The sequence below is a fragment of the Phyllostomus discolor genome, chromosome 3 (assembly GCF_004126475.2).
Source record: "Phyllostomus discolor isolate MPI-MPIP mPhyDis1 chromosome 3, mPhyDis1.pri.v3, whole genome shotgun sequence".
In the NCBI taxonomy this organism is placed as follows: domain Eukaryota; kingdom Metazoa; phylum Chordata; class Mammalia; order Chiroptera; family Phyllostomidae; genus Phyllostomus; species Phyllostomus discolor.
The window spans coordinates 211111037-211135446 of NC_040905.2; the positions used below are offsets into that span (position 1 = coordinate 211111037).

The 24410-nt window shown below is 60.1% G+C and overlaps 2 protein-coding genes across 2 annotated transcripts in view; both read left to right on the forward strand.

Annotated features, from left to right (window-relative positions):
* The first annotated feature begins 143 nt into the window (after positions 1–143).
* AIF1L (allograft inflammatory factor 1 like) lies at positions 144–21642 on the forward strand. Its single transcript, XM_028516961.2, has 6 exons — positions 144–306; positions 520–581; positions 11130–11196; positions 13447–13488; positions 15841–16003; positions 18730–21642. Exons 1-6 carry the CDS (start codon positions 276–278, stop codon positions 18815–18817), a joined length of 453 nt encoding a protein of 150 aa, XP_028372762.1. The 5' UTR covers positions 144–275; the 3' UTR covers positions 18818–21642.
* A 1230-nt stretch (positions 21643–22872) lies between these two features.
* The window catches only part of NUP214 (nucleoporin 214), a 77495-nt gene continuing 75957 nt past the window's right edge, over positions 22873–24410 (forward strand). Inside the window, exon 1 of the mRNA XM_028516280.2 lies at positions 22873–23034. Within this exon, the coding sequence (XP_028372081.1) occupies positions 22990–23034 (45 nt within the window). The 5' untranslated portion in view covers positions 22873–22989. The remainder of the gene's footprint in view (positions 23035–24410) is intronic.

Here is a 24410-nt window from a genome sequence, read left to right on the forward strand (position 1 = left end):
AGAGGGCGGTGCATTTTCCGTGTCCTCCAGCAGAGGGGCGCGCGGCGGGCTCTGTGTCCCGCATAATAGCCGCTTTGAGGCCGGCGGCCGGGCGGCGGGAGGGAAGGGAGGCGGGCCGCTGGGGAGGGAGGGGTGTGTCCGGCCGCCCGCGCCTTCCCTCCGCCCCTCGGTTCTTCCGCCACACGCCGCGGGAGCTCGGACCGGGCGCCCGTCCCACCTTCTCGTTCCTAGCCGCGTCCGCGCAGCCCGGAGCCGGCGGGAGCCCCGTGCTCACAATGTCGGTCGCGCTCAGCAACAGGTTTCAAGGTAAGCGCCGCTGTCCCACAACCCTGCCCCGCCCCCGGCACGCTGTCCCGCGTGCCCCGGCCCGCGCGCGCGTTGTGCCCCGGCCTGCCTGCCACCTGTGTGACCCAGGAGGACTGCGGGGTCTGCAGCGCGCGCAGGAAGCGGGCGCGGACCCCGGGGGCGCGCAGCCCGGGAAGACCCCCACTTCCCGGGCCGTCTCTTTGTCTCCTCTAGGAGGGAAGGCATTCGGCTTGCTCAAAGCCCGGCAGGAGAGGAGGCTGGCCGAGATCAACCGGGTAAGCGCGAGCCACCACCTTCGCTGTCGTAGCCCCGCCGCGAGGGCAGCTTGCAAGTTGCCGGAGCCGCGCGGCGCTGGCTTGTCCCCAAAACTCTCAACTCCTTGGGGTCCTACCTCTTCTTCCCCCGGGCTACCCCCAATTTCCTCCCTCCGCCCCTTCTCCTGTGCCTCCGACTCCAGGTAGGTCCCCCTCCACCCCCTCCACTCCGCCCCGGTCCCGGCGTCTCGGGTTGCAAGTTGTTACTCCTAGACTGGGGAGGCAGGGCCGGGCCAGGAGCTCCGATACCAGCCGCTCGAGGCTCCCCGGAAGCCCGCCACAGGGATTTGGCGCCGGAAGGGACCCCCTATGTCTCCCAGTAGTCCCGGTTTTACAGCGGACAGGCGAAGGGAGGCCCAGAGCAGCTAGGCGGCTGGCCTCCCAGCAAGTGTGGGTCAGGCTGCTGTTAGCACCCCGGGCTCCAGATGCGTGGAAGCCAGCGCCCTCTCCACCGTAGGACACTCGGGCCTCCTGCCAGCCCCCACTCCCACCCGCAGAGCTCTTTTCCGATCCAGCTTTTAGGAGAGACTGCCTTAGAGTCTTGCGGCTTCTCTTGCCCGTCCTGGTGGATTTCTGTAAAGAAAGCCGACTGGCTGTTGCCAGGCGCACAGTGGGCGCCCCATAAACGTTTGTGCAAGGAGCATGCAGACTTTGCATGGATTGGCCAGAGCTCAAAGGCAGCACAGCCAGGGGCTTTGCGGTTCTGCGTGAAGCGGGCTCAGACCTGGCCTCCGACCCATGCCAGCTGTGTGGGCTTCGCCAAGGTCCTCACCACGCAGACCCAGGGCCGTCCCGAGGGCTCAGCCACAGAGGGCATGCCACGTGCTCGGTCCAGCACCCTGCACAGGGGAAGACCTCCGTAGATCGTACTAGAATTAGCCCTCCAGCTTCCTTCCTAGCTGGCTGTGGAGGTGTGCCCGCTGAAACAAGGCTGGGCATCCCCCCCCCCACTGGCTTCCTCGGGCCGCTGAGCACCCAGGGTCCGAGCCAGATCTGAGTCCCAAAGTGGGAAGCTAGCAGGGTCGGCAGGGCCCTGGTGGAGGCGGGGAGTGGGGTGAGGGGGGGTGTAGGGCCAGCACAGTGGCAGGATTGCAGGCTTTCGGTGGGGGGGGGCCTTGCCATGTGGATTCTCTCTTTGGTTTTTCTGGATTGTCTGGAGCTAGGCAGTCTGTCTGACTTCATCCCACGGGCTGTAGGGCTCTCGGGGAGGACTCTGGGATCCCCAGGGCCCCTCATTGCCACCCTCACCCTGCCTGTTGGTGTCATCTTGAGCACAGCTGAAAGGGAGCCTGGATGTCTGGCTGGGATCTCAGGGGTCCAGGCTGCGGGCTCCCTCCCAGTGCACTCTGCAGCCCGCCGGTCTTGGCTGCGCTTGCCCACTGGACAGGAGCCTGGAACCCTGACCTCATACAGCCCCCTGGGCCGCTAGGCTGGGTGAGCTCCAAGCTGGCGGAGTCCACCCACAGCCAGCAGGACCCTGAGCCAGAGACAGCTGGGGATGGGGGAGAGGCGACTGTCGCTGGACAAGCCAGAGCAGGGAGCGTGTGGGACTTTCCGTGGCAGCCCCGCCCTTGGAGGGGGTGCGGGCTGCGGGGAGGCTACGGGGCTGTTTGGGAGGGGGACTGACTTGGCTCTGGAAGGGGGCGGGCTGCGCCTCTCGGGAGCTGGCCTGGACAGGGCTGGGACTGGAGGGGGTGAGGAAGAAGGGGCTGTGTTCAACCAGCTTGGGACCCCGGCGCCCAGAGAGGGCAAGCGTCTGGCCAAAAAACCACGCAGAAGCCAGTGGCAGAGCCGGTGGTCTAGTGTCCACTCCGTGCCCCGGGGGGCTACTCCAAGACCACCACGTGAGCCAGGCCTCGTGGGCACAGGCTCTCGGCCCCTGGAGGAAGGAGGCTGCAGGGTCAAACTGGAAACTTGAGCTGCTTCCCACCGCAGTAGGTCAAGGTGGCCCCACCGGGGTGTAGAGCCCCGAGGGGCAGGGCAAGGAGGGCAGAGCGTTGTCTCTCTGTGACCTTGGGCCAGGCACCGACGTGGCGGTGGTCAGGCCCTTGTGACTTTGCAGCAGCGATAGGATCTGTGGAAAGCGCCCACGGAGCGCCGGCCGCTGTCACGATTGTTATCGTTGGTTTGTTTGGGGCTTAAAGGCGCAGAGAGTGGAGACCCAGGGCAGAGATTTGCTGAGGCCCCCGCTGGCCGCCCAGCCCGGGCCGGACCGCTTCATCCAGGAGAGCCTCCGTTCCCCTGCCCCAAGTGGGAGCGTGGGCCCTGCGCTGCCCCGCGTCCCCACAGCGGTCAGCGGAGAGGGGCAGGCGAAGCTCTTTGCCGGCTCCGAGGGAGTCACTCTGACGGAGGGTCTGCGTCCGCTTCACCCATGGCCATGGCCGCAGTGGAGGCTCTAGAGGGAAACTCTAGAGGGATCCACGTTAGCAGCCCGGACTGGCTTTCCTCTGGGGCTCAGTTTCACTGGAGTGGGGCTTCCGGGGGACTGGACAGCGTGGCTGCCCCAGGACCCCGTGGGAGCTGGAAGCTGTGAAGGATGGGGGTGCGTGCTCCCCGAATATGCGTGGGCGCCTCTGGGGCTGCTGCCCAGGGCAGAGCCCAGCTCTGGGGACTCCTGGGGCCGACACCCCTGTTCCGTTTGGGGCTTTTCTCCCATCTCCCCCCCTCCCCCGGGGTGGGCCAGCTTCCAGAAGGCAGCAGGGAAGCTAAATCTTCGCTGTTGTTATTACAAGGGATTGAGGGGGTAAAAATAGAGACTTGGGTGGACCCAGAGCTGTATGGAAATGCACTTTTTTGGTCTCACTGGAGCTTTGGCTATTATTTTCTGAGCACTTGGCGTGTGCCAGGCGGTGTGCCAGGTGTGCTTTGGGCACCGTCTCGCTGAGCGCTCACCCTAAGCCCGTGAGTGTGAATTCCCAGGCTACAGAAAACCAGGCTCAGAGAGGCTGAGCCAGTTGCCTGGGTTTCAACAGCCAGGCTTGGACCCAGCCTCTCCTCTCAGTCTCTGAGACTGGGTCTCGACAGGGTCTCCTGTGTGGGCGCCCGCCCGCCCCCATGCCTCTGTGTGTGTGTGTGTGTGTGTGTGTGTGCACTCTCTGCGCCACTGGAGCGGGCAGGACGGGCGCGCACCTCCTACTCCCCCCACATAGCTGACATTCTCCAAGCCCTGATGGCAGGGCAGGTGACCCCAGGCCGGCCGACCCAGCCTTATATGGCAACAGAAAACATTCTCCCTGGCTTCCCACAGGAGCGGAGAGACACGTGGTAGGGCTGGGTGGGTGCCCCTCAGGGTGCCGTCACCCTTCCTCGGTCCGCAGGGGGAGCCCCGAGGGCAGGGAGTCCAGCCAACCAGAGGCCGGCATCTTTAACAAAACCCCGCGAGGCCTGCCTGGCGCCTGACTTGCGTCATCTCCCTGACTGCTGTCAAAGGGACGCCCGATCGGAAAGGCGTGCCTCAGGAATGTATAAACGTCACCACGGGGCAAGGATGACGAGGCCTCCCATTCTAGAGATGAGGAAACAGAGGCTCCGTCAGGGGGACGTCACCTGCCCAGGGACATCCAGCCAGGAAGTGGCCGGTCTAGGAGTCTGACTGCAGACGCTGCCCGAGGCCCGCCTGGGCCCTGTCCGCCAGGTGGCCGCGGCCGCGCTGTGACACAGGCCTCTCTTGCTTATGCAGATAAAGATCTCTGGCCTCGGGCCCGCCCTCCCGGCCCTCCTGGGTCGAATGAAGGGCACTCCGCGTTCCCGGCTGCATTCAGGTGCCCTGTGGCTGTTCCACAGCCCACGTGGCACCTGCACCGGGAAGAGCTGGGCGCGGCGGGCTGTGTGTCTCTGCCTAGAGGGGTGTGCGTCCCCGGCCCCTCCCTGAGCCCCGGGGGGCGGGGGGGACCTCTGAGACCTGACCCAGGCAAGACGCAGGCGTGTCTTTTTTTCCTGTGTCCTGGCAGTGCCACTGTGTCCCTGCCCCAGTGAGTGTGCCCAGCTGGCACCGCCGGGCACTCGTCTCTCTTGCTCTTCCTTAATATATTATAAGGGAGATGGTGATAAGTGGCCACGTGAGCCTCCGGGGATTCAGTGTCCCCGCAGGGCCAGCCAGTCACGACCTCATTGTGGCCGTGTCACAGGAAGCCAGAGATGGAATTTCTTCAGGGTCTGCTTCACTTGTGTAGTTGATGGGGTGTCTTTCTTCGGCCGCCCCATCTGCTGGCGGGGACACCGTGTCCGGATGCGGCCCCAGAGCCACAGCAGGGAATGTGAGCCTCCTGTCCTTGCGGGTGCACGTTACAGGCTCCGTCTACGTGCCAGGCACCAGGATGGGCACTCGTGGCCGGGTCCTGGCCCTTTAAGAACCTGTGGGCTGTGTCACAAGCGCCAAGGGCCCGGTATGGTGCCGTGTCCGGCTTTGGGGTTTGCGCCCAGGGTTTCGGCCATCAGCGTCTTGGATGGCCTCCAAGATGGTGATCTCTGCCCGCCCCAAAATCCTGCTGCAGCTCATACATAAAGACCAGCCGGGAGGGCCAGGAGCAAGCATCCGGGAGCAGGTGCTAGAGGTACCTACCGGCCCAGGAAGAGAGTTAAGTCTGGGGTGGAGACGGTGGGGGCGGGGGAACCAGGCAGGTGGCAGGGATCTGGAGGACGGACGCAGCAGGGGCTGCCCACTGCTGTGGGTTTGGGATATGCCCACTCCGGGGCCTGCGCCCTTGGACGGGACTCCCGGGGGTGGGGGAAGAGTCAGACGTGCATCCGAGGTTGTGCAGGAGCGAGGGGGGCAGCAGTGCGCAGGCGTGGCGGCGGGCGCTGTCCCCCAGGACTGAGACGGGAGCACTCTGTCCCGTGCGGATGGCCTTCCACTGCTAGGTCAGCCAGGCGTCCGGGGACAAAGCAGAGCTCGCCCTTAAGGAGGGATGGCCAGAGGGCCAAGGCTCACGTGGAGGACTTTGTGGGACACTGTGGGACAGAGTTGCGGCTGGGTCGCTCCTCTGCCCTGCTCACAGCTGTCTCTCGGTGTGGCCAGGGTTTGGGCGCGCCAAGTGCGCGACGCTAATTGCTGACACCGAGTCAGTGTCTATGCGGCTAGCTCCCTTCATCCAACCCAGTGAGGAGATGCTATAGTGACGATCCCATTTCACAGACGGGGAAACGGAGGCCCAGAGGGGTGAGACAAGTGGCCCAGGGACGCAGAGCTGGGAGTCAGCGCTGGATCTGGGACTGGAGCCCAGGGACCCTGACTCAGCGTCCCTCCCCTGCCCCTCTGCTCTCGGGAAGGTAACGTGCGGCTTCCCACCGCCGTGGCTTTAGGCGAGACCTTTCTTTTCAGAGGCCTCGGTTTCCCCAGCTAGTGAACGAGGAGGACAAGCCGGGCGCTCCAAGGAGCCCCTTTCATGTTCTGTGGCCGGGGAGATGTTTTAACGGCTCCGTCACCACCCCCAGCCTTGCCTGGGGAGGCTCACGGCTTCCTGTTTTCAACCCCAGGCTCCTTGCCTGCTTGCGTTTCCTGGCTCTTTGCCTGGGACTGACCAGGCGCCCAAGGCCTCCGAACTTGCCACTAATCACTCTCATACCTGCAGGCCCTGTCCTCAGGACGGAGGGCGGGAAGGGGAGAGGGGGTTGGGTAGAGTGACCCATCCACAGCGCCGCCCCCCCACCCCAGTGGGTCACAGAGTGGGCCCCTGGCCTCAGGAGCCACCTCCTTCTGCAGCTGCCCCAGAGGAGAGGCCTCTCCCAGTGCTGACTTTCTTTGCTCAGAAACCTGTGGTCAGGCTCCTGGCTCCTGGCTCCTTGCTCCTTGCTCGGGGTGGGGAGGGGAGCTGCAATGGTGGGGGGGGGGGGCCTCGGCCTTGAGTTGTGAAAACTCCATGATCTTGCGTGAGCCGGGAGACCTCTTGGGGTCTCAGCCGTCCGATCGGTCAAGCCGGGATGCGCAGAGAGGGGAACGAGAGAACTCAGAACCAGCCGCCACCGGGGAAGAGGTTCGGGGAAGGAGGTTCGCTTCTGATCCGCTCACTAGACCGTGGGGGTCTGGGTGATGGCGCGCCGTGGGGGTTTATCTGTGGGTTGTACGGACAGACACGTTTCTTCAGCGTTTATTTGCCAGGTGCCAGGCTCTGTGTTAAGCGCTGTACGTGAATTGACTCGCAGGTTGTAATCCTCAGAACGAGCCTCTGAGATACGTGTGCGCCCCCCCCCCCCCCCCCCCCCCCCCCCCCCCCGCCGACGAGGAAACAGGCACAGACCCACGCAGTGTTCTCACACGGCTGCCGGTGTGAGCGGTTCGGACCCAGGCCGTCTGGCTCCCGCTCGCCCTCCTTTGGTTTTTGCTTTTGCTTTTCTTCCAGAGGGGGGCTGGCTTCTGTCTCTGTCCCTTCTGCCTGGGGACCCAGGGTCAGGGCAGCCGGGGGTCCTGGCGTCTGGACAAGATAGGGTACCTGCCCGCTGGGCATGGCTGGGCCCTGAGGCCGGGCAAGGATATAGGGTCAAGCGCCTGAAGGGGAGGACGCCGTGGGCTGTGCATAAGCAGGAACCAGGAATCTGAAGCGTGGAGGAGGGGTGGGAGCTGGCAGCCCGGCCAATGGGGCTCCTGTTCCCGCTGCCCGCCTGCCACCCCCCCGTGCCCCCACCGAAGGCACAGGCCACGCAGCTGCCCTGAGCCCAGGGTCAGCGAGGGCCGCCTACCCACACACGCATGGGTCAGCTGCTTTTCCCACCCTGGTCGCTCTGTGGCAAGCATTTGTCATTGTTGGCTCCTAAGGAAAAATGCGATTCTGATCTCTGAGTCCCTCCCCCCCCCACCCCCCAGTCTCTGTCACACACGTGCACACACTTTGCAAAGCTGCCTCGCCCTGTTGGGTGAGAGAGGAGAGAGTCACTCTGGCCGCACGGCAGGCATCTCCACTCCCCCGACGGATGTCTGCTGAGCGCCGACGGCATGCCGTGCCGGGCGTGCTGGGCGCTCCCAGGACTTGTGGCCGAGGGCCTGCCCCCTCCCGTCATCCTTCTAGGGCCCGCTTCCTCGGGTCGCTTTCCCGTTCCAGCTCCGTGCAGGGAGGGAGCCCCAGTGGCCTCCTCAGTGCAGTCCAGCCCCGGCCTGGCCCCTGGCCAGCTGTGCTGCTGTGCTCACGCGATTCATCCCCTCCGAGTCCCGACTCGGTCACTCAGCCTGCAAACATTTATTGAGCACCTACTATGTGCAACCTACATTCTCGCAGGGGGAGACAGACGACGGACAATACCCTTCCTGAGCAGTTAAGTTGTGTCAGGGCGTAACTCATCCCGTGGCATAAAACAGAGGCGCAGGGAGGTGGGGTGGGATGGACGTGGGGGTGGGGACTGCGGCCGGCAGGGCGGACAGTCGAGCAAGGGCTTGAAGGGGGCAAGACAGAGAGCCACGCAGGTGTGCAGGAATGCTCGGTCCAGGCAGGGGGCCTGGCTGGAGCCAAGTCCCCGGTGGGAGCAAGCAGGGCCCCCTCGGGGTCTGGCGAGGGGAATCATTCTTCAGCCCTCCACAGTGCCCGCTGCGCTCTGGTCCTCACTCCCGGGCGCTGCCCAGTTGCTCCGAGTCCAGCTCGTGTGGTTGGTCTGTCCCCGACAGGAGGAAGGCCTGTGTCCTACTCCTGGAACCCAGTCCCAGGATTCCTAGAAGTGGTCAGTACACGGTGCTCACGGGCCCGGGCTGGTGCGGGCGGGATTTCTGGTCGACCGGAATGGGGGCACTGGGAGGCTCCCAGCCCTCTGCCCGGAGAGCCCCAGATGGGGGAGCCTTGCCTGTGGCTCCCCACCAAGTGGGGAGTTCCCAGTTCCTAACGTGGGGAAGCGGAGGGAACTCGGGGGGCCATGCAGTGAGTTGGGTGTCGGCTAGATGGTTTCCACTTCACGAGTCCGAGATTCCGGGTCCGAGACTCCGGGCTTCCTGCTTTAACGAAACATCGTCCTTCTCTGAACTCAGCCGCAGCAGTCTGGGGCCGTGGTGTAGTCTTCTACTCGGCAAAACACAAATTTGGCAGCCTCGTTTAGCGCCTCTCCCTATTTTTAACTTGTTTGGAAATGTTTCTTTCGGCGTTACCCCAAAGTCTGGGAACCGCTGACCCATTTGTCCTTCTGCTGGGCGTGTTTGGGATCTGTGACCCCGGGAGGTGCCCGGTGTGCCCAGGGGCACGGACAAGAGTCAATTGTCCTCCTTCTGGTCAGCGGCGGAAAAGAGCTGTAAGAGGGAGCCAGGAGGAAGGCGAGGGCTGGACAGAGCCAGCTGGGAGGAGGGCCACTCCCCAGGCAGCGGGAGAAGGTTCTAGTCCTGGCTAAGTGGAGGCAGGGCCGCGCTTGGTGCATGGTAATGAGGCCCCTCTCGAGGCTGCGGCCAAGCCAGCTGGACTGCGTGGGCCCTGGGGCTGCCCTCCACCGGGCGGCTGGAGGCACAGGTCCTGCAGTCGGACACGCCCAGATTCCGAACCAGCCCTGTGTTGCCTCCGCTGCCGGGACTTTGGAGGTGATGTTGGACCATGCTGGCTGGTCCCCCTGCTCTCACCTGCAAACTCAGCGTGACAGCGGGGATTTAATGGGGCAGTGCAGCACCTGCCGAAAGCAAGGGCGTGGTCAGAGCCCCTCGAGCCAGCAAAGGGGGTCGCCTTGGCAGGCGGGTTTCTCCTTCTCTGTCCAAGGGGGTGGCGTTACCGTGGAGACACTGGGACCCTGGAAGGGGTCATGCTGTGCCGCACGCTAGGTCATCTACCGTTGCTTATGGAGTATTGACGGAGGAGCTTGGCTGTCCCCGTTGAGAGACGGGTGCCCGAGGAGGTGGGTGGGTGGGTATGCGACGCCCATTTCACCGTTAGTGAGGCGGGGACTGAGATGCGAACCCAGGGGGCTTTATCCTTTCTTGTCGCTCTCCTGCTCTGCTTTCAGCCTCTCAGAGGTTTGCAGGACAGGCTGAAAGGTGGTGGGTGTTCCGTCCTAGGAGAGATGCAAGGGCGGACCCGCTCATCCAGCAGTAGGAAGGAGCAGCGGGAGGTTAGGAACAGACTGAGTGGCTGACCTAGATGCCAATCAACGTCACTTCAAACACTCCCTGTAACTTTGGGGGAAGAGCTTATCTGCCGTGGTCTCGCGTGCTCTCTGGCTGCCCAGAACACGGCAGTGGGCGCTGCGGTCCCCCAGAGACTGTTGGATGAATGAGCACAGGAGAAGCGATGCCCACGTGTAATCGGCTCAGTAGTGAGGGAGGTGTGGTCCAGGGAAGAGAGAGTGTCTCGGGCTCCGGTGCCAGGATGGGTGGGCACACACCTCCGCTTCCCTGTCAGCGCACAGGTTCTAGGGCGGCTCGAAGATGAGCAATGAGGCAGGTAAGATCCCTGGCCCTGTGCTGGCGTAGCAGGTGCTTACGAACGGGTAGCTTTTGGTTTTAAAGCCAGATGAATGCCTGCTATCTGCCCATCTTTTTTTTTTTAAGATTTTTATTTATTTATTTTTAGAGGGGGAAGGGAGGGAGAAAGAGAGAGAGAGAGAAACATCAATGTGCGGTTGCTGGGGGCCGTGGCCTGCAACCCAGGCATGTGCCCTGACTGGAATCGAACCTGCGACACTTTGGTTCGCAGCCCGTGCTCAATCCACTGAGCTACGCCAACCAGGGCTATCTGCCCATCTTTAAAGGTCAAGGTCAAAGATGCAGATTTGGAATGAGATGGTGCTGAATTGATTTAGCTCTGGCAGTGTGAGCCCCGATTTTCTCTCATTGGTGAAAGGAAACCGTGGCCCACTGGGGGATCCAAAGGGGTCATGTGAGTGAGTGCTTCATTCTGGGGGCTCTTGTTAGTGTCCCCCAACCCCCACCACTGGGTTCCGAAAGGACTCACCCGAGTCTCTCCCTGCACCTGAGGGGAAGGCGGGCCTGTTTTATAGGTGAGGACACAGGGGGGGAAGGGTAGGTGACCTCCCGGACAACGTACAGTCGTTTTCTGGCTACAGCAGAGACAAATGACGCGGCAGCCACTGTTCACTGAGCCCCTGCTAGGGGTCAGGGGTCACATGTGCACGGCCCTTGGATTCTCACGTACACTCCAGAAGTAGCTGTGGTCATCGGACCCGGCTGGAGATAAAGCACTGGAAAGCCAGGGAGGAATCAACATGCCAGAGTCGCATACTTAAGATGTTAGTGCTGCCAGAACCAGGCGGTTTGTCGCTGGGGCTCATTGCTTCACAGAGCCCGGTGTGGAGTCCCCAGGGAGGCAGTGTGGGGGTGGGGAGGCCCCGGTCCCTGCACAGGTAATTCAGAGTTTGATTCAAGATATTTCGTCTACTAGGGCAGACCTTCCATGCCCCGCCCAGCTGGGGAGCACACTTCCTGCCCGCAGGCTGGACTCCGCAGGTCTGCCTCGAGGGTTGACAGGAAGTCAGGGCAGCCACTGGAGCCTGTGCCCCCGGCCTGGTGGGACAGGAGGCCCCCGGGGCAATGGGCCTCCATCCTGGCAAGTTCTGCTTGCTGACCCTTTGCTCAGCTCTGCCCTCTTGCCTCTGTAGGAGTTTCTTTGTGACCAGAAGTACAGCGATGAAGAGGACCTGCCGGAAAAGCTCTCGGCCTTCAAAGGTGAGCCGGGGCTGGCTGCCCCACCTCCCAGCCCCTCGCATGTGGGATTCCTTACCCGCTTCGGGCGAGGCTGCACCCCTGCTCCTTCCAGAATGCCGTGTTCCTGGTGGGCTGCAAGACAGGGTGCCCAGCCAGAGGGGGGCAGGTCCCTCCACCTGCCTCCAAGCCACCCCTGGCCCCCTCACCCCTCGCCTGCAGGCCCGAGCCTGCCCCTGCCCCTTTCTCCCCCCTGGCTGCCCCGCAGGACTCAGGTTGGCTCCTATTGCCGCTGCCCAGACCCTGCTCGCTCCCGGGGCCCCAGCTCACAATCAGCCCTTTGTAGCAGCGCTGGCCTCTCCCCCTGCACCGGGGAGCGTCTCGGGAGCCCCTGCGGAGAATGGACGTTTGTGTCTCTGCAGTGGGGCCGGGGGCAGAGTTTCTGCCCATTGAATCCCGGCCGCACGGGATGAAAAGAAAACAGGGCCCAGGAGCCCGCTCTCGGGAAGGGGGCGGCATAAAGGTCCCTCTGTTCCGGGCCCTGGCGCTTGGTCCCCAGCCAGCCGCTGGGGAAAGGAGAGGAGCTATGCACGTAAGGAGCCGTGAGGAGCAGGCGGACCCACCTTTGCTGCCGGAGAGATGCACTCGGGGTGCGGCCAGACCATGGGAGTATCCCCGAGGCTGCACCCCCGACCCCACCCCAGTGTCTCAGCAGCTCGGGCTACGTCCCTGCTCGGAGTCAGAGAACTGGCCCAGGGGTCTTCAGGCCACTTACGGCTTGGTTGTCCTCGGGTGGGACACCGGTGGCTAAGCACTTGTCGATGCCGACCTGTGGGAGGAGCTTCGCAGGCTGTGCTGTGAGCTCCCCGAGTCATCCCAGTCCGGCCTGGAGGGAGGTGACGCCATCGGGAATTTACAGAAGGAACTCAGGCTCAGAGAGGTGGGGTCATTTGCCTGGGGTGACACAGCCCACCTAGGGCGGAGCTGGGGCTTGTACCCATATTGGTCTCACTCCGAAACCTCTGCTCCTAACCATGATGCGATGTTGCTTTTAACATTGAAACAAAAAAGAGAACTACTAGAACAAAAACACTCCTGCCCCGTCCCTGCCTGTCACCACCCTGCACCCCGCCAGCTGTGCACAGACAGGAGAGCCTCGCAAAGGGGGGCAGTCCTTCCCTTCTCTCTGCCTACCAACGGGGCCGCTCTGCAGAGGAGGCTCGGGGACAGAGGTCTCTGGGGCGGTAGTAGGTGCTTGGTGTGGGCGGGTGGGGTGCCCGACTAGAATGGCTGAGGGGCCCTCATGGCCCTGAGGCTACCTGGCAGGGACATTCCGGACAGAGGGCTGGCGAGTCCCCAGAAGGAGCAGGTGGGGGACAGGCCAGGTACAGCAAGGCCAGGGGATGGAGCGCAGGGGATGGAGGGAGAGGCAGCCCAAGAGGCTGGAAGGCAGATGCTCCGGAAGGCCGCGGGGCCTCGAAGGCCGCTGGGAGGACCTTGGCTTTCTCATGCCCGCCGCTCCGTGCAGAGTAGACCCAGAGGGCCCTGCTTGTCCTTCTGTGGCAGGGCCGACCTGCCCAGGGCCGCAGGCTTGTTTGTGTGCACGGCCCGTGACGGACGGAAGACACCAGGGTGCTCCCCTGCCGTTCTCTCTTGCCCTTGGAGCTTCCCCGGGCCCCTCAATTGGGGTCGCTTCATTCCGTAGGTGTGGTTGGTGGGGAGGGTCTGTGTACGCTTGGGCACTGTGTCCCACCTTGCGGTCAAGGGCAGGCCCAGGGGCATCTTTGCTGGAAGAGCAGCAGCTTCTCGGTGCTGCCCTTGACCGAAAGCTGCGGAACCACAGGGACTCCTTCCCGGGGCCCCCACCCCCGGCTGCCCGTCAGAATTGGCTGAGGCACGCTGGGCATTTCCAGCTCTCCCCCCGTCCCCCCGCCCTCACTGAACCTATTTCTCCAGGGCCGGGATTTATGGTCACCGCAGCCGATGGGGGTGCAGCCAGCCGGCCCCGGCAGGAACCTGGGAGGGAGCAGCTGTCCTCCCTGGCACAGGGTCGGGGTGGCTCCACAGCCCCTTTCCCCGTGGCGCCCCCAGGACAGGGGTGCAGACAACTGAGATGACAGGACTCATGTTGAGAACCCCACGTGGGGTGAGGAGTTCAGTGTGGGGGCCCCCCCCTCAAGGACCAGGCCATGTGCCCTCAGGGGGGTCACTGGGACCCTGCAGGGGCCACCCTGCTTTCTAAGCTAATGCCGGCTTTTGCTCTGTGATTTCCAGAGAAGTACATGGAGTTTGACCTGAACAATGAGGGCGAGATTGGTGAGTGACGCCTTGGGCATGTTGTAGGGGGCTAGAGGGTTTGGCGGGTGGATGGTGTGAAGGTCCCGGGAGCCCCACAGACTCACCTGCGTGGGCGAGGTGTCATGAGTGCGGCGGTCACATGCCGAAGCCTTCCCGGGGCTGGGCCGGCTGAGCCAGGCTGGAGTCTGTCTTCCTTTACTCTGGATCCACTGTCCCCAAACTTCTCTTCTGACCATTTCCCTCCCCACCCCTCTCTGCTCGCGGTCCCCGCCTTAGCCACCCACCCCAGGGGACCCAGCACAGAGAGCGCCACCCCTGCCTGGGGCTGGAGACGCTCAGGTGGTTGGCACCTGGCCCAGGGGACTGGCCTTTCCCTTGTCCCCAGGCCTCTCCTCACATCTGTCCACTCTCCCACAGTTGATAAAGGCATCCTCTTCCAACAGACCCTTGTCCTGTCTTGCCAGCCAGATGCTGGTGGTGACAAACACCTGTCCGTGGCACTTCCATTCAAGACCATAATCTTGACCTTCACCAGCCCCAGAAGGACACGGTCAAGGCTGGTTTAATTATCCCCATGTTACAGATGAGGAAACCGGGCTCAACGCTTCTGTGTTTCCACTCTTTCTTCCCTCGGTCTTCCCCTTGTTGAATATTTGTCTTCTTTTTTTTTCTTTTGAAAAGATTGATTAAGTGAATACGTTTTCATCATAAACATGTTTGGCGAGCACAGCAAAGCAGAGGCAAAAGTATGTCCCCTGCCGCTGTGATGCTGTGAACAGTTTGGTTCATACCCTTCCCTGCTTTGTTCTCATCACAAATGCTGTGTTACGCCATTTTTAGAACCGCCATCTTTTTTTTTTTTTTATTTATTTGTTTTTTAAAAGATTTTATTTATTTATTTTTAGAGAGGGAAGGGAGGGAGATAGAGAGAGAGAGAGAAACATCAATGTGCGGTTGCTGGGGGTCATGGCCTGCAACCCAGGCATGTACCCTGACTGGGAATCGAACCTGTGACACTTTGGTTCGCAGCCCGCGCTCAATCCACTGAGCTACGCCAGCCAGGGTAACCTCCATCTTTTTTTAAAAAAAAAATAACACATTGTGAGTATTCTGACATATGATGAAGTTTTCTTTTGAAATATAATTAGTGGCTGAGGAACAATCCATCGTGGGGATGGACTGTACCTTACTCGGCCCGTGCCGTCGTGTGGCCAATAATGCTCTGAAGAGCACCTTTGTCCACGAGTCTTTGTCCCCATCCCCTGATGATTTCTTAGGAGTAAATCTCAGGAACGAGACATTCTGGGTCAAAGGCTTCCGAAGCATCCCGCCCAGTGGCCTGGCCGTGAGGTCTGGCTGCCCCGGTGTCTGGCCAGCAGCTGTGGGAGTCCTTTCGCTCCTTCCTGCAGGAGGCTGCCCAGCTTTCTTTGAGACGCCCTGGGCGTCCTGGCACCTCGGGGCCTGGCACCCGTCCTGCCCGCCCTGCCCTGGGGTGAGCTGGCGCAGCGCGCGCGGCCTGGCCCGAAATCCACCCCCTGCCGCTCCGCCTCTCTCTCCCCCGCCATCCTCTGCTGACCCATTGTTCCTGGAACAATCTGAAGGAAACGGCCTCGGGTCTGGGGAGCGGGGTGGTCAGAGTCAGCAAGTCCTCGGAGGGTGGTGACTTTTGGGTGCCTCCCTTGTTTTTCTGGGATTTTGTTCCTTTGTTGGTTTTCCTGCTCTGCAGGCTATTTTTGGCACCCTGGCCCTTCTGGCCGGAGTGATGCCCTGGGGCTGCAGGGTGGGAGTGGCAGACGCTGGAGGCTACCACCTGGCCTCCTGGGCAGGACTTTCCCTGCCTGGAGTTGGGCCACCTCGCGGGGCAGTGACCACAGGGCAGCAGGGCGCGGGCCCGCAGCTCCCGCCAACCGCGGGGCGCAGCGGAGATCACAGGGAAGAATAGCTGCTCTGTCACCGCACCCCTGCTCCGTGCCAGGTGCTTCCCACGCAGCGTCCCTCCCAGTGACCCCCCGTCAACCCAGGTGACCACCGGTGAGAGCCGGGGTTCGGAGAGGTGAGGTAGTTTGCCCTGGGTCCCAGAGCCAGAAATGGCCAGAAATGGCGGAGCTGAACTGTGACCCCAGCTTCTGTGACAGGAGAAGCCCAGGCCCCTAACCACTGGTCGTACTGCCTCTGGGGGGCACAGGGCTGGGGGACAGGCCCATTGTCTGGAGAGTAGCAGGGTTGTCCACTGCAGCCCGCAGGGAGGGGCTGTCAGCCCGGCTCTGCCTGGGGGCGGGGTCCAGAGGGCGTTTTAACCGCTTCCCCGCTTGCCACCCACCCCCACCATGCCCGTCTCCACCTAAAGGATTTCTGCTTTCCTCCCGGCAGACCTGATGTCTTTAAAGAGGATGATGGAGAAGCTCGGGGTCCCCAAGACCCACCTGGAGATGAAGAAGATGATCCTGGAGGTGACAGGCGGGGTCAGCGACACCATCTCCTACCGAGACTTTGTGAACATGATGCTGGGGAAACGGTCTGCCGTCCTCAAGCTGTGAGTACCTCCCCGCCTCTCCCGGGGCCTCCGGAGGCCAAGTCCTGGGGTGTGGAGAGGCCCCTGGCTCGGGCACCTGGGCCATTCCCCGGCTGGGAGGTGACTCATGGTGTGACCTGCCGGACCAGGCTTTTCATCTCTCTGACCCTGACTTCCTTGTCTGTCACCTGCCATGCTCACCTGTACCTCTTGGGTGAGGTTAGCCTGTAGCAAAAGGTCTGGTAGGATCGGCGCTCGGGAGGTGGCAACTGTGATGATGGTGGTGGCGGTAACGATGACAAACCTGGCAGGACGTTCTGAACCTCGGTTTTCTCATGTGTAAAGTGACCCTCTGACCCTCCCGCCCCACGGGGTGGTTGCGAGCTCAGTGTAGAGTGGAACCCCGACGGAAGGGAGGTGGAGTTCGCTGCTATTCGTCTGTAAGATAGAGATGTAATAAATGTCTTTCGTGAAGCGGTGTCCTGAGGATTAATGACACGACACGCTCGGAGAGGCCAGCCCGGCGGGGCCTGGTGGGCGGCAGACACCCAGTGCGTGCCGGCCAGGGTTGCACTCCCTGCGCTGGCCCTTCCCCACGGAGCAGCTGCGGAGAAGGTCCCTGCGGAGTCTCGTGACGTTGGAGCTGAAAAGGACCTCACTTGGCGTTCATGAAATGAGACTAATTTTTAAAAGACTTTATTTATTTATTTATTTTTAAAGAGAGAAGGCAGGGAGATAGAGAGAGAGAAACATCAATGTGCGGTTGCTGGGGGTCATGGTCTGCAACCCAGGCATGTACCCTGACTGGGAATCGAACCTGCAGCACTTTGGTTCGCAGCCCGCGCTCAATCCACTGAGCTACACCAGCCAGGGTGAGACTAATTTTTTTTCAGATGTACAAAAGTCAAACATACCTGTCTCCTTTACAAAGGGGGAAGTTGAGGCCCCAGGAAGCTGAGTAACCGGCTCAGGAGCCCACAGTGTGGGCGGGTCAGAGCTGTTAGTGTGGGCGGGAGGGCCATGGGCGTCAGAGCGCACAGTGACGGCACTGTTAACACGACCTCAAAGATTTAGTGGGCATTGACTATGTGTCAGGCACTCGCCTGCGTGTTGGCTCTTTAGACTCATCATGTGTTAATTCAGCAAATACTTACCGAGCACCAGCTCTGTGTCAGGAATTATTCTCGGTGCTGGAGACACAGGAGTTGCTGGCCTCCTGGTGGAGCTCACGTTTGAAGCACAGGAGACAAACGACAACCAAGAAAAACACCAGGTTGCCATGGTGCAGTGCAAAGAAATACCAAGTGGGCAAGTGGACCAGAGACGATGCAATGGGGGCAGGAAAAGTTTCCCGGAGAAAGCCACGTGGGAACAGAGCCCTGAGTGAGGACGATGGGAGGAGATGAGCCGTGGGAAGACCTGGGGAAAGGCATTCCAGACAGAGGAGGACCTGGCACATGCAAAGGCCCTGGGGCAGGGCCGTGCTCATATGTCTAAGGCACAGCACAGAGCCCAGCGTGGCTGGGCTGTAAGTGCAGCAGATGAAGGATGAGTCTGCCGAGGGGACCATGGGGCCCTGTAGGCCAAAGCCAGGCTGAGCGCTTTGTACTAATGTGGAGGGGTGCCCCTGGACTACTCTGAGCTGGGGACTGACCTTTAGAAGGCCCCCCGCTGGCTGCAGCAGGGGGCAGAATGGCGGCGGGGTGGTGGTGGGGGGCGGGTCGGCCTGTGCAAGGAGGAGATAAGGACGCTCTCCTGCAGAGGCTGCCGCGGAACTGGGCAGGAGCTGTTGGCACCAGGAGTGATTTTGCAGGTTAGAGCTGGAAGCCCCGCTTAAATGCCCAGATGTGGGTGGAAAGGGGAAACGAGGAGTCTTCTGGGTCTCAAGTCTGGGGTCTGCATGGCTGAGTGGGCGACTGTGCTGTTGGCTTGGAGGAGAGAGCAGGTGGGGAAGGCAGGAGTCAAGAATGCAGTCTTTGACATGTTTGAGCGAAGGGACCTTCAGCCATCCAAGGGGAGGAGGAGTCGAGGAGGGAGGGGGCGGGGCACACCTGCAGCTCGGAGACACGCTGCCTGTGGACGCCACCGTTTGAATGGGACTTCGAGCCCCGTTGCTGGAAGAGCCCCAGCAGGGCCTGAGCGCAGGCAGAGTCAGGCACTGACGCCTGGAACGGCTCCAGGGCGAAAGCGCTGCTGGCACCGGGCGCTTCCAGATGGAGACGCTGAGCAGAAAAGGGGCTGAGTGTCTTGCTGGAGTCGCCAGCTGGGAAGTAGTAGGGCAGGGACTCAAACCCAGCTGTTTCCTTCCGGACGCTACACCACGAACACTTACCCTCTGCTCCCCAGACATTGCTCTTGGAGCGGTGGGAGGTTTCTGAAGATCGGAAGGGTGTTCTGAGCAGAGGCACGGCCCAGACTAGCTCCGCTGCCTCCAGGCAGCTTGGTTAGGGGAAGGCGCGTAGCCCAGGCGTCAGAGGTCCTGAGTCTCGCCCTGCTTGCGCTGCCTGTGTGGCTCTGAGGAGTCACGTTGCCACTTTGCGCCTCAGTTTTCTGCTCTGTAAAATGGGACTAGGAGCCCCTCCCACGCAGCTGCGGTCCCAGTCTTCCGAGAAGACTCTGTTGGAAAGTGGACGGAGGGCGATCTGCTGAGGAACCTGCAAACCGAAGGCTGGATGAGCTTTCCCTGGACGAGGGAGGGAGTCCTAATCCTGTTTCTTTGTTTTTGTTTTCTTCCGTCTCCAAACCAGAGTCATGATGTTTGAAGGCAAAGCCCAGGAGAGCAGCCCCAAGCCGGTTGGCCCCCCTCCAGAGAGAGACATTGCCAGCCTGCCCTGAGGACCCCGCCCGGACCTGCCCCCGCCCTCCCTGCCCCGTTCCTCCCTCCTGATCTCGCTGCCCTCTGGACTCATCGTGTTTCATCTTATTTGGTTTTTTTTGGTCATTGGGCATGTTTATTTCTTCTTTTCATCTGCAGAATCAGTGACCTCTTTGTGAAGCACCAATTATCTGCCTTAAAGAGACTCTGGGACCCCTCCCTCTCTCCTTCCCTCCTCCCTCCACCCCCACCCATGCGGAAGGGCTGACGCCAACCCAAAAACCAGAGGAGGCAGGGCCAGGCAGCTCCCTGCCTCCTCTGGAAGCCTGTGACCCCCACGCTTAGAGCTGGTATTGTCTGTTCTTCCCGGAGGCCTCTGAGCTTAGCCCAGGCTCGCTGGCCTGGCCCTGCTGAGGACCTCAGCCCCTTTCAGAAGACACTGGAGTAGGGACAAGCCTGCAGGTCTTGCTAGGTTTTCCCCAGAGCTGTCCAGGAGGTTGCCACTCCCTGCCCCACCGCCCCCAGGTGATGCCCCCCCTCAGGCCTTGCTTCTCGTCCACACTCAGGTGGTGGAAGGATTGAGCCCTTCCAGAAATTCCAGAAGGGAATTCCAGAGGAATTCCAGAAGAAACCTTCTGGCCTCGCCATCCCCACCCTCCCTGCCAGCCACACCTTTACAGGCAGCTTGGGGGGAGCCCTGTCCCTTGCTGGGGAAGCAAGGGCTTTGGAGGTGGAAGGGAGGCCCGGGGCCTTGTGGGAGGAGGCTCATCTCAGTCTGGTCCTACCTTTCAGGGAGGATGCTGAGGGCGACCGGTGAGGAGGGTGAAGGATAAAATGCTTGTGGCAAAAAGAGTCAGCACAGCTGTGAAGCCAAGATGAGAGAAACAGGATACTGCCTTTCTGATCCCAGTCTCCTTGAACACTGTGCTTCCCCCACTCGCCTCCCCTGCTCACATCACTCACTCGTTCGTTCATTCATTCATTCACTCAGTCCCTCCTACAACAGATATTTATTGACCACTTATTATAAGCTTTAAGGCCCCCCAACTTTGTCTTGACCTGTGCGTGTCCACTGTCTCTCTCACTCATCTCCCCCTTTCCAAATTGCCCTGAACCTTGAGCTTGGGGATTGGATGGAGGGTCCCCCGTGTCCTCCATGCTGGACTCGGGGTTTTACAGCCCCAATTTACCCTGTAGGTTAGCTGAGCCAGTCCTCTCGTTTCACTGGTGAGAAAACTGGGGTGGCCCGCAGGATCAAGTGCCTTGCTGAAGGTCAGGGGTTACTGTGGAGACAGAAGGGTCTGGACGGAAGCCCCGGTGTTCAGATGCCCTGCCCCTGCCCCGTCTCTGCTCTGGGTTGCCCCAGGCAGCGATGACAACGCAGGGAGGGGCAGTCTCCCAGGTCAAGGCTACGGGGAGACCCTGAGCTGGGACGCACCTTCCCAGAGCCTCCGAGGCTGTGTTAGGGTCTGGGTCCGGGCCAGGCTGGCTTTGCAGTTCTGCCTTCCCTAGAGCTTCTCAGCCAAGCATGTCTCGGGGCTCAGGACTCACGCAGGTGCCACAATCAGCCCCACGCTGGCTGAGCAGGAACCTTAGCCTGGACCCCACCTGTGCTCTGGGTCCCTTACCCCTCGACGCACTCATCTGTGGAACATATTTATTAAGCGCCTGCTGTGGGCCGAGCACTGAGAACCCGGTAGTGAAATAGACAGGAACGTCGAGTCCCATGAGGACATCAGACCCAGGCAAGGACGAAGGAGATGGATGCTAGGAAAGAGGGGGCTCGTGGGTGACCTCATGGAAATTCCAGGGGCCTAGCCGGGCCCTCGATGAGGCGAGAGTCTTGGAGAAGCCCTCACCAAACCTGAAGCGGAAAGGTCTGGGTGCTGTTGGAGGCTGGAGCCAGTGTGGGCTCCCCGCGGCTCCTCGGTGCCCCCATACTCAGGGCCCAGGGAGCTGCCCTGACAGCAGCCTGAGGGACTGCAGCAGGCAGGGGGTGGGAAACCACCCCGCTCTGGTTAATCAGCTGGTCCTAACCAGTGCAAGAGCAAGATTACTTTGGCCAGGACTGTCTGATCTTCAGGCTAAGGAGCTGCTCAAGTGCACAGGCCTAGTTGAAGTTTAAACCCGCAGCAAAACAGTTCTCCCTGTAAATGTAAAATCTCACCCCACCTCCTTCCCTGCCTTGTTTTCTTCCCCCGCTGAGATCGTTAGATAAGCAACTGCCCGTCCCCACCCCTCCCTCCACTTCTCCTCTCTGGGACACGATGAGACCTTTGTCAAGGGGAGGCTTTCTCTGACTGCCCCTCAGTGTACCCGAGTCTCACTCAGAGGAGGTGGAGCCAGCTGGGTTTATTTCAGTAGGCTCAGTGGTCTGCAAGACCACGGGAAAGCCTCCCTGGGGAGGAGAGCGAGTGGGTGTGTCCCCGGCTCTGGAATGGGCAGGAATGGGAGCTCTCTCACTGCAAGGGGCGTGTCCTGGGAAAGCCCACCTGACCCTTCGCCATGTTTGGAACTCAGCTCCTGGAGGGAGAGGGGCTCAAGAGTGGTCTCTGGAAAGGGGGTTCCGTGTGTATTCCAGGTCGTGTCTACTGTGTCTAGAACTCTGCTTCTCTGGCTAAGGGCTCAGCTTCTTAGAACTTCAGCTGTCTTCTTTCCGAAAGACCAAATCTTACTCATGTAACCAGAAACTTGGGGACTGCCAAGTCTGGCTTCGTCCCCGCGACTCAACATGAAGAAGTGTGTCGCGCAAGTTCAGGTGGATGCAATGTGTGTGCTCATGCCTGTGAGCGTGTGTGATGCCGGTTATCCTCTGCACATACTGGAAATAAAACAGACAAACTGATGTCTTGATTGGTGTATTTTGGGGATGGGCTCGGGGTGGGTGGAGGGGGGTGCTCAGCAGATTCTGAAGAGCAAGCCAATTATAGGAACAGATTGCATGGATGTGTCTCGTGTACCAAGCTCTGCTAAACACCAAACTTCATTCATCCCTCACAACAACCCAAGGAGTCAGATTCTGATTGTCATCCCTTTTTTTTTTAAACATAAAATGAGAGGCAGGCTTGTAGCAGGTCCGAAATTTGCTGAAAAACCAAGCAGTAAGTGGTAGTGTGTGTCCCGGCCCCCACTTCCACGCAGTGGTCATCAATGAGTTTATCCCGACGAGTTGAATTCTAATCCCGCCTCCACCGCTCTCTGACCGACCGGCACTGGGTAATTAGCTTTTCTGTGCTTCTAGTTAGCTCATCCATTGTATGGCAATGACTCCTAGGTGACTAGGACATCTGGAAGAGTAAATAACACACCTAAAGTGTTTTTGTGGTTTCCAGTCTCTCCTTTTTAAAAAAGATTTTATTTATTTATTTTTATAGAGGGAAGGGAGGAAGAAAGAGAGAGAGAAACATTAATGTGCAGTTGCTGGGGGCCGTGGCCTGCAACCCAGGCATGTGCCCTGACTTGGAATGGAACCTGCGATGCTTTGGTTCGCAGCCCGCGCTCAATCCACTGAGCTACGCCAGCCAGGGCTGGTTTCCAGTCTCTTGCTTTGGAAATGGTTACCTTGGAAGGATAAGCACAGCCGATGTTTGGAGAACTTGAGCCTCCCCTTTCAGCCTTCAAATTTAGATACAGAAAAGTCTCCCGTGGTGAGGCCCCATTCCACCCACTTTCTGCATCTCCTTCCTTCCACATCCCTCTCCAAATCCCCTCGCAAGAGCTGCGCCTGGAAATACTTGCCAGTTTCCTAATTTCTCTAAATCCAGAATTATTCATAACCACCTACGTCCAAAGGTTACCATGGCGTCTCGGCCCAGCGCTGACGCTCGGGCATGCGCGGTCCGACGACGGACACCAACGAGAAACTGAGCGGGCTCTAGCTACCAAAGCGGGGTTGGCCCCCGGACGGTTCTGGACGCAGGCGCGCAGGCTCCAGAGCCACACCCCCTACTCAGCTCGAGCCGGCCAATGGGAGGCGGCGGGCAGTAGAGCGCGCGACTTCAGACCGTCCCTTAGCCTTCCTAGACCCAGCCGCGGACGGAAACGCGTGACGCCACCAAAGCGCGCCGGAAGTGCGGGACCGCTGTGCGCCGCTAGCATTGTGTGCAGGAAGTCGGCCTGGGGGCGGCCTGCGCTGGGCAGGCAAGGCCGCGGGGGGCAGCGCAGGCTGCTTCGACCACCCGAGGACGGCGCAATGGGAGACGAGATGGACGCCATGATCCCCGAACGGGAGATGAAGGTCAGAGACTGGCCGGGGCCTCCCTCCCTTCTTTAGTCTTGGCGTTGCCTTAGAGCCCCGCGGAACAGCTCTGCGCAGGTGCCGGCTGCCCCGCCTCCTGCTTGAACATTTGCCGCGTTAAGAGTTCTCGCCTGCACAGCCTGGGGCACTGTGTCTGCCGCCCGCGTTGGAGCCCCGCTGGGAGCGGTTTCCCTTTCCCGTGTTGGTCTCGTGCGAGCCACCTGGGGGGTTACTTATCTACTTTTCTGTGGTGGTCGGAGTAGTGGTAATAAACTATTTATTGAGTTTACTATGTGCTAGGTACTGTATTAATCACACAGCAACCCTACGAAAAAGTTAGTATTAGAGGAGTAAGTCAAGGTTCGGAAAGTAGTTTACCCAAAGTCACACTGGACAGAGACCAATCCAGGGGGCGGGTTGGTTTGTTTGTTTTTTAAGTACTCTCTCTCTTTTTGCCTCACTGTACTGTTTCTGTCCAGGCCTGCTTAACACAGAGCCGGGACTCATCACCTGTCCTACAAAAAAACTTCAGTTAATTGGAATAGGAGGACTCTTCTGGTACTGGAAATCTGCCTAAGTCAGGAAACTAAAGAGGGGGCAGGTGATCCCAATAATGGTTATAAACACGAAAGGGAGTAAGTTGCAGGAACGTTTTAGGCGTTTGTTTGAACAAATCGCTGGCATCCATTTAGGGAGTAGTAATCCATACTCTTAGAGAGTAGCGATTCTCAAAATCACTGTCTGCACATTTATCAGATACGCTGGAGCAGGGGGTGGAGAAGGTTTTAGAACCGCAGACTCAGAAGATGGCATCTCCCTTTGAGTTACCGACTACAACAGAAAGGAGAGCAGTCTTGTGGCCTCTTGGTCCCCCCGGCCCTCCACCTCCACGTGACCAAGGCCCGGGAAGGCTATTTGGGATTACCAGGATAAGAAATGTCGAAGAGGCTAAAATTTTATTGCTGCTCCTGTATGAAACTGTACTGTGGTTCCCCCCGGAAAGCTGTGCGGATTTCTAATCAGTTGGAAATTAAGAGCGTTTCATTAATCTTTCCGAAAATACTCAATAAACATGGAATCGAAGGACATGAGCATGTGGGGTGTGGCAGGGATGCTCTGTGAAACCTGAGTGTGCTGAAGTGAAGGCCAAGGAAGGCTGTCTTCGGCCCTTACACTTCGGGAACGTGAGCAGAAGGGGATTTGCATTCTTTTCACCAAAACCTGGACTTAGAGATAAGTTTAGAATGAAAGGGGAAAAAAAACTCTTATATAGTACAATTTAACATCGCAATTGGTAAACTTATGGACCTCTTTTTACCAAGAAGCAGTACACACTGAAAATTATCTTTGAAAGCACATAGATAAATTCTTGGAAG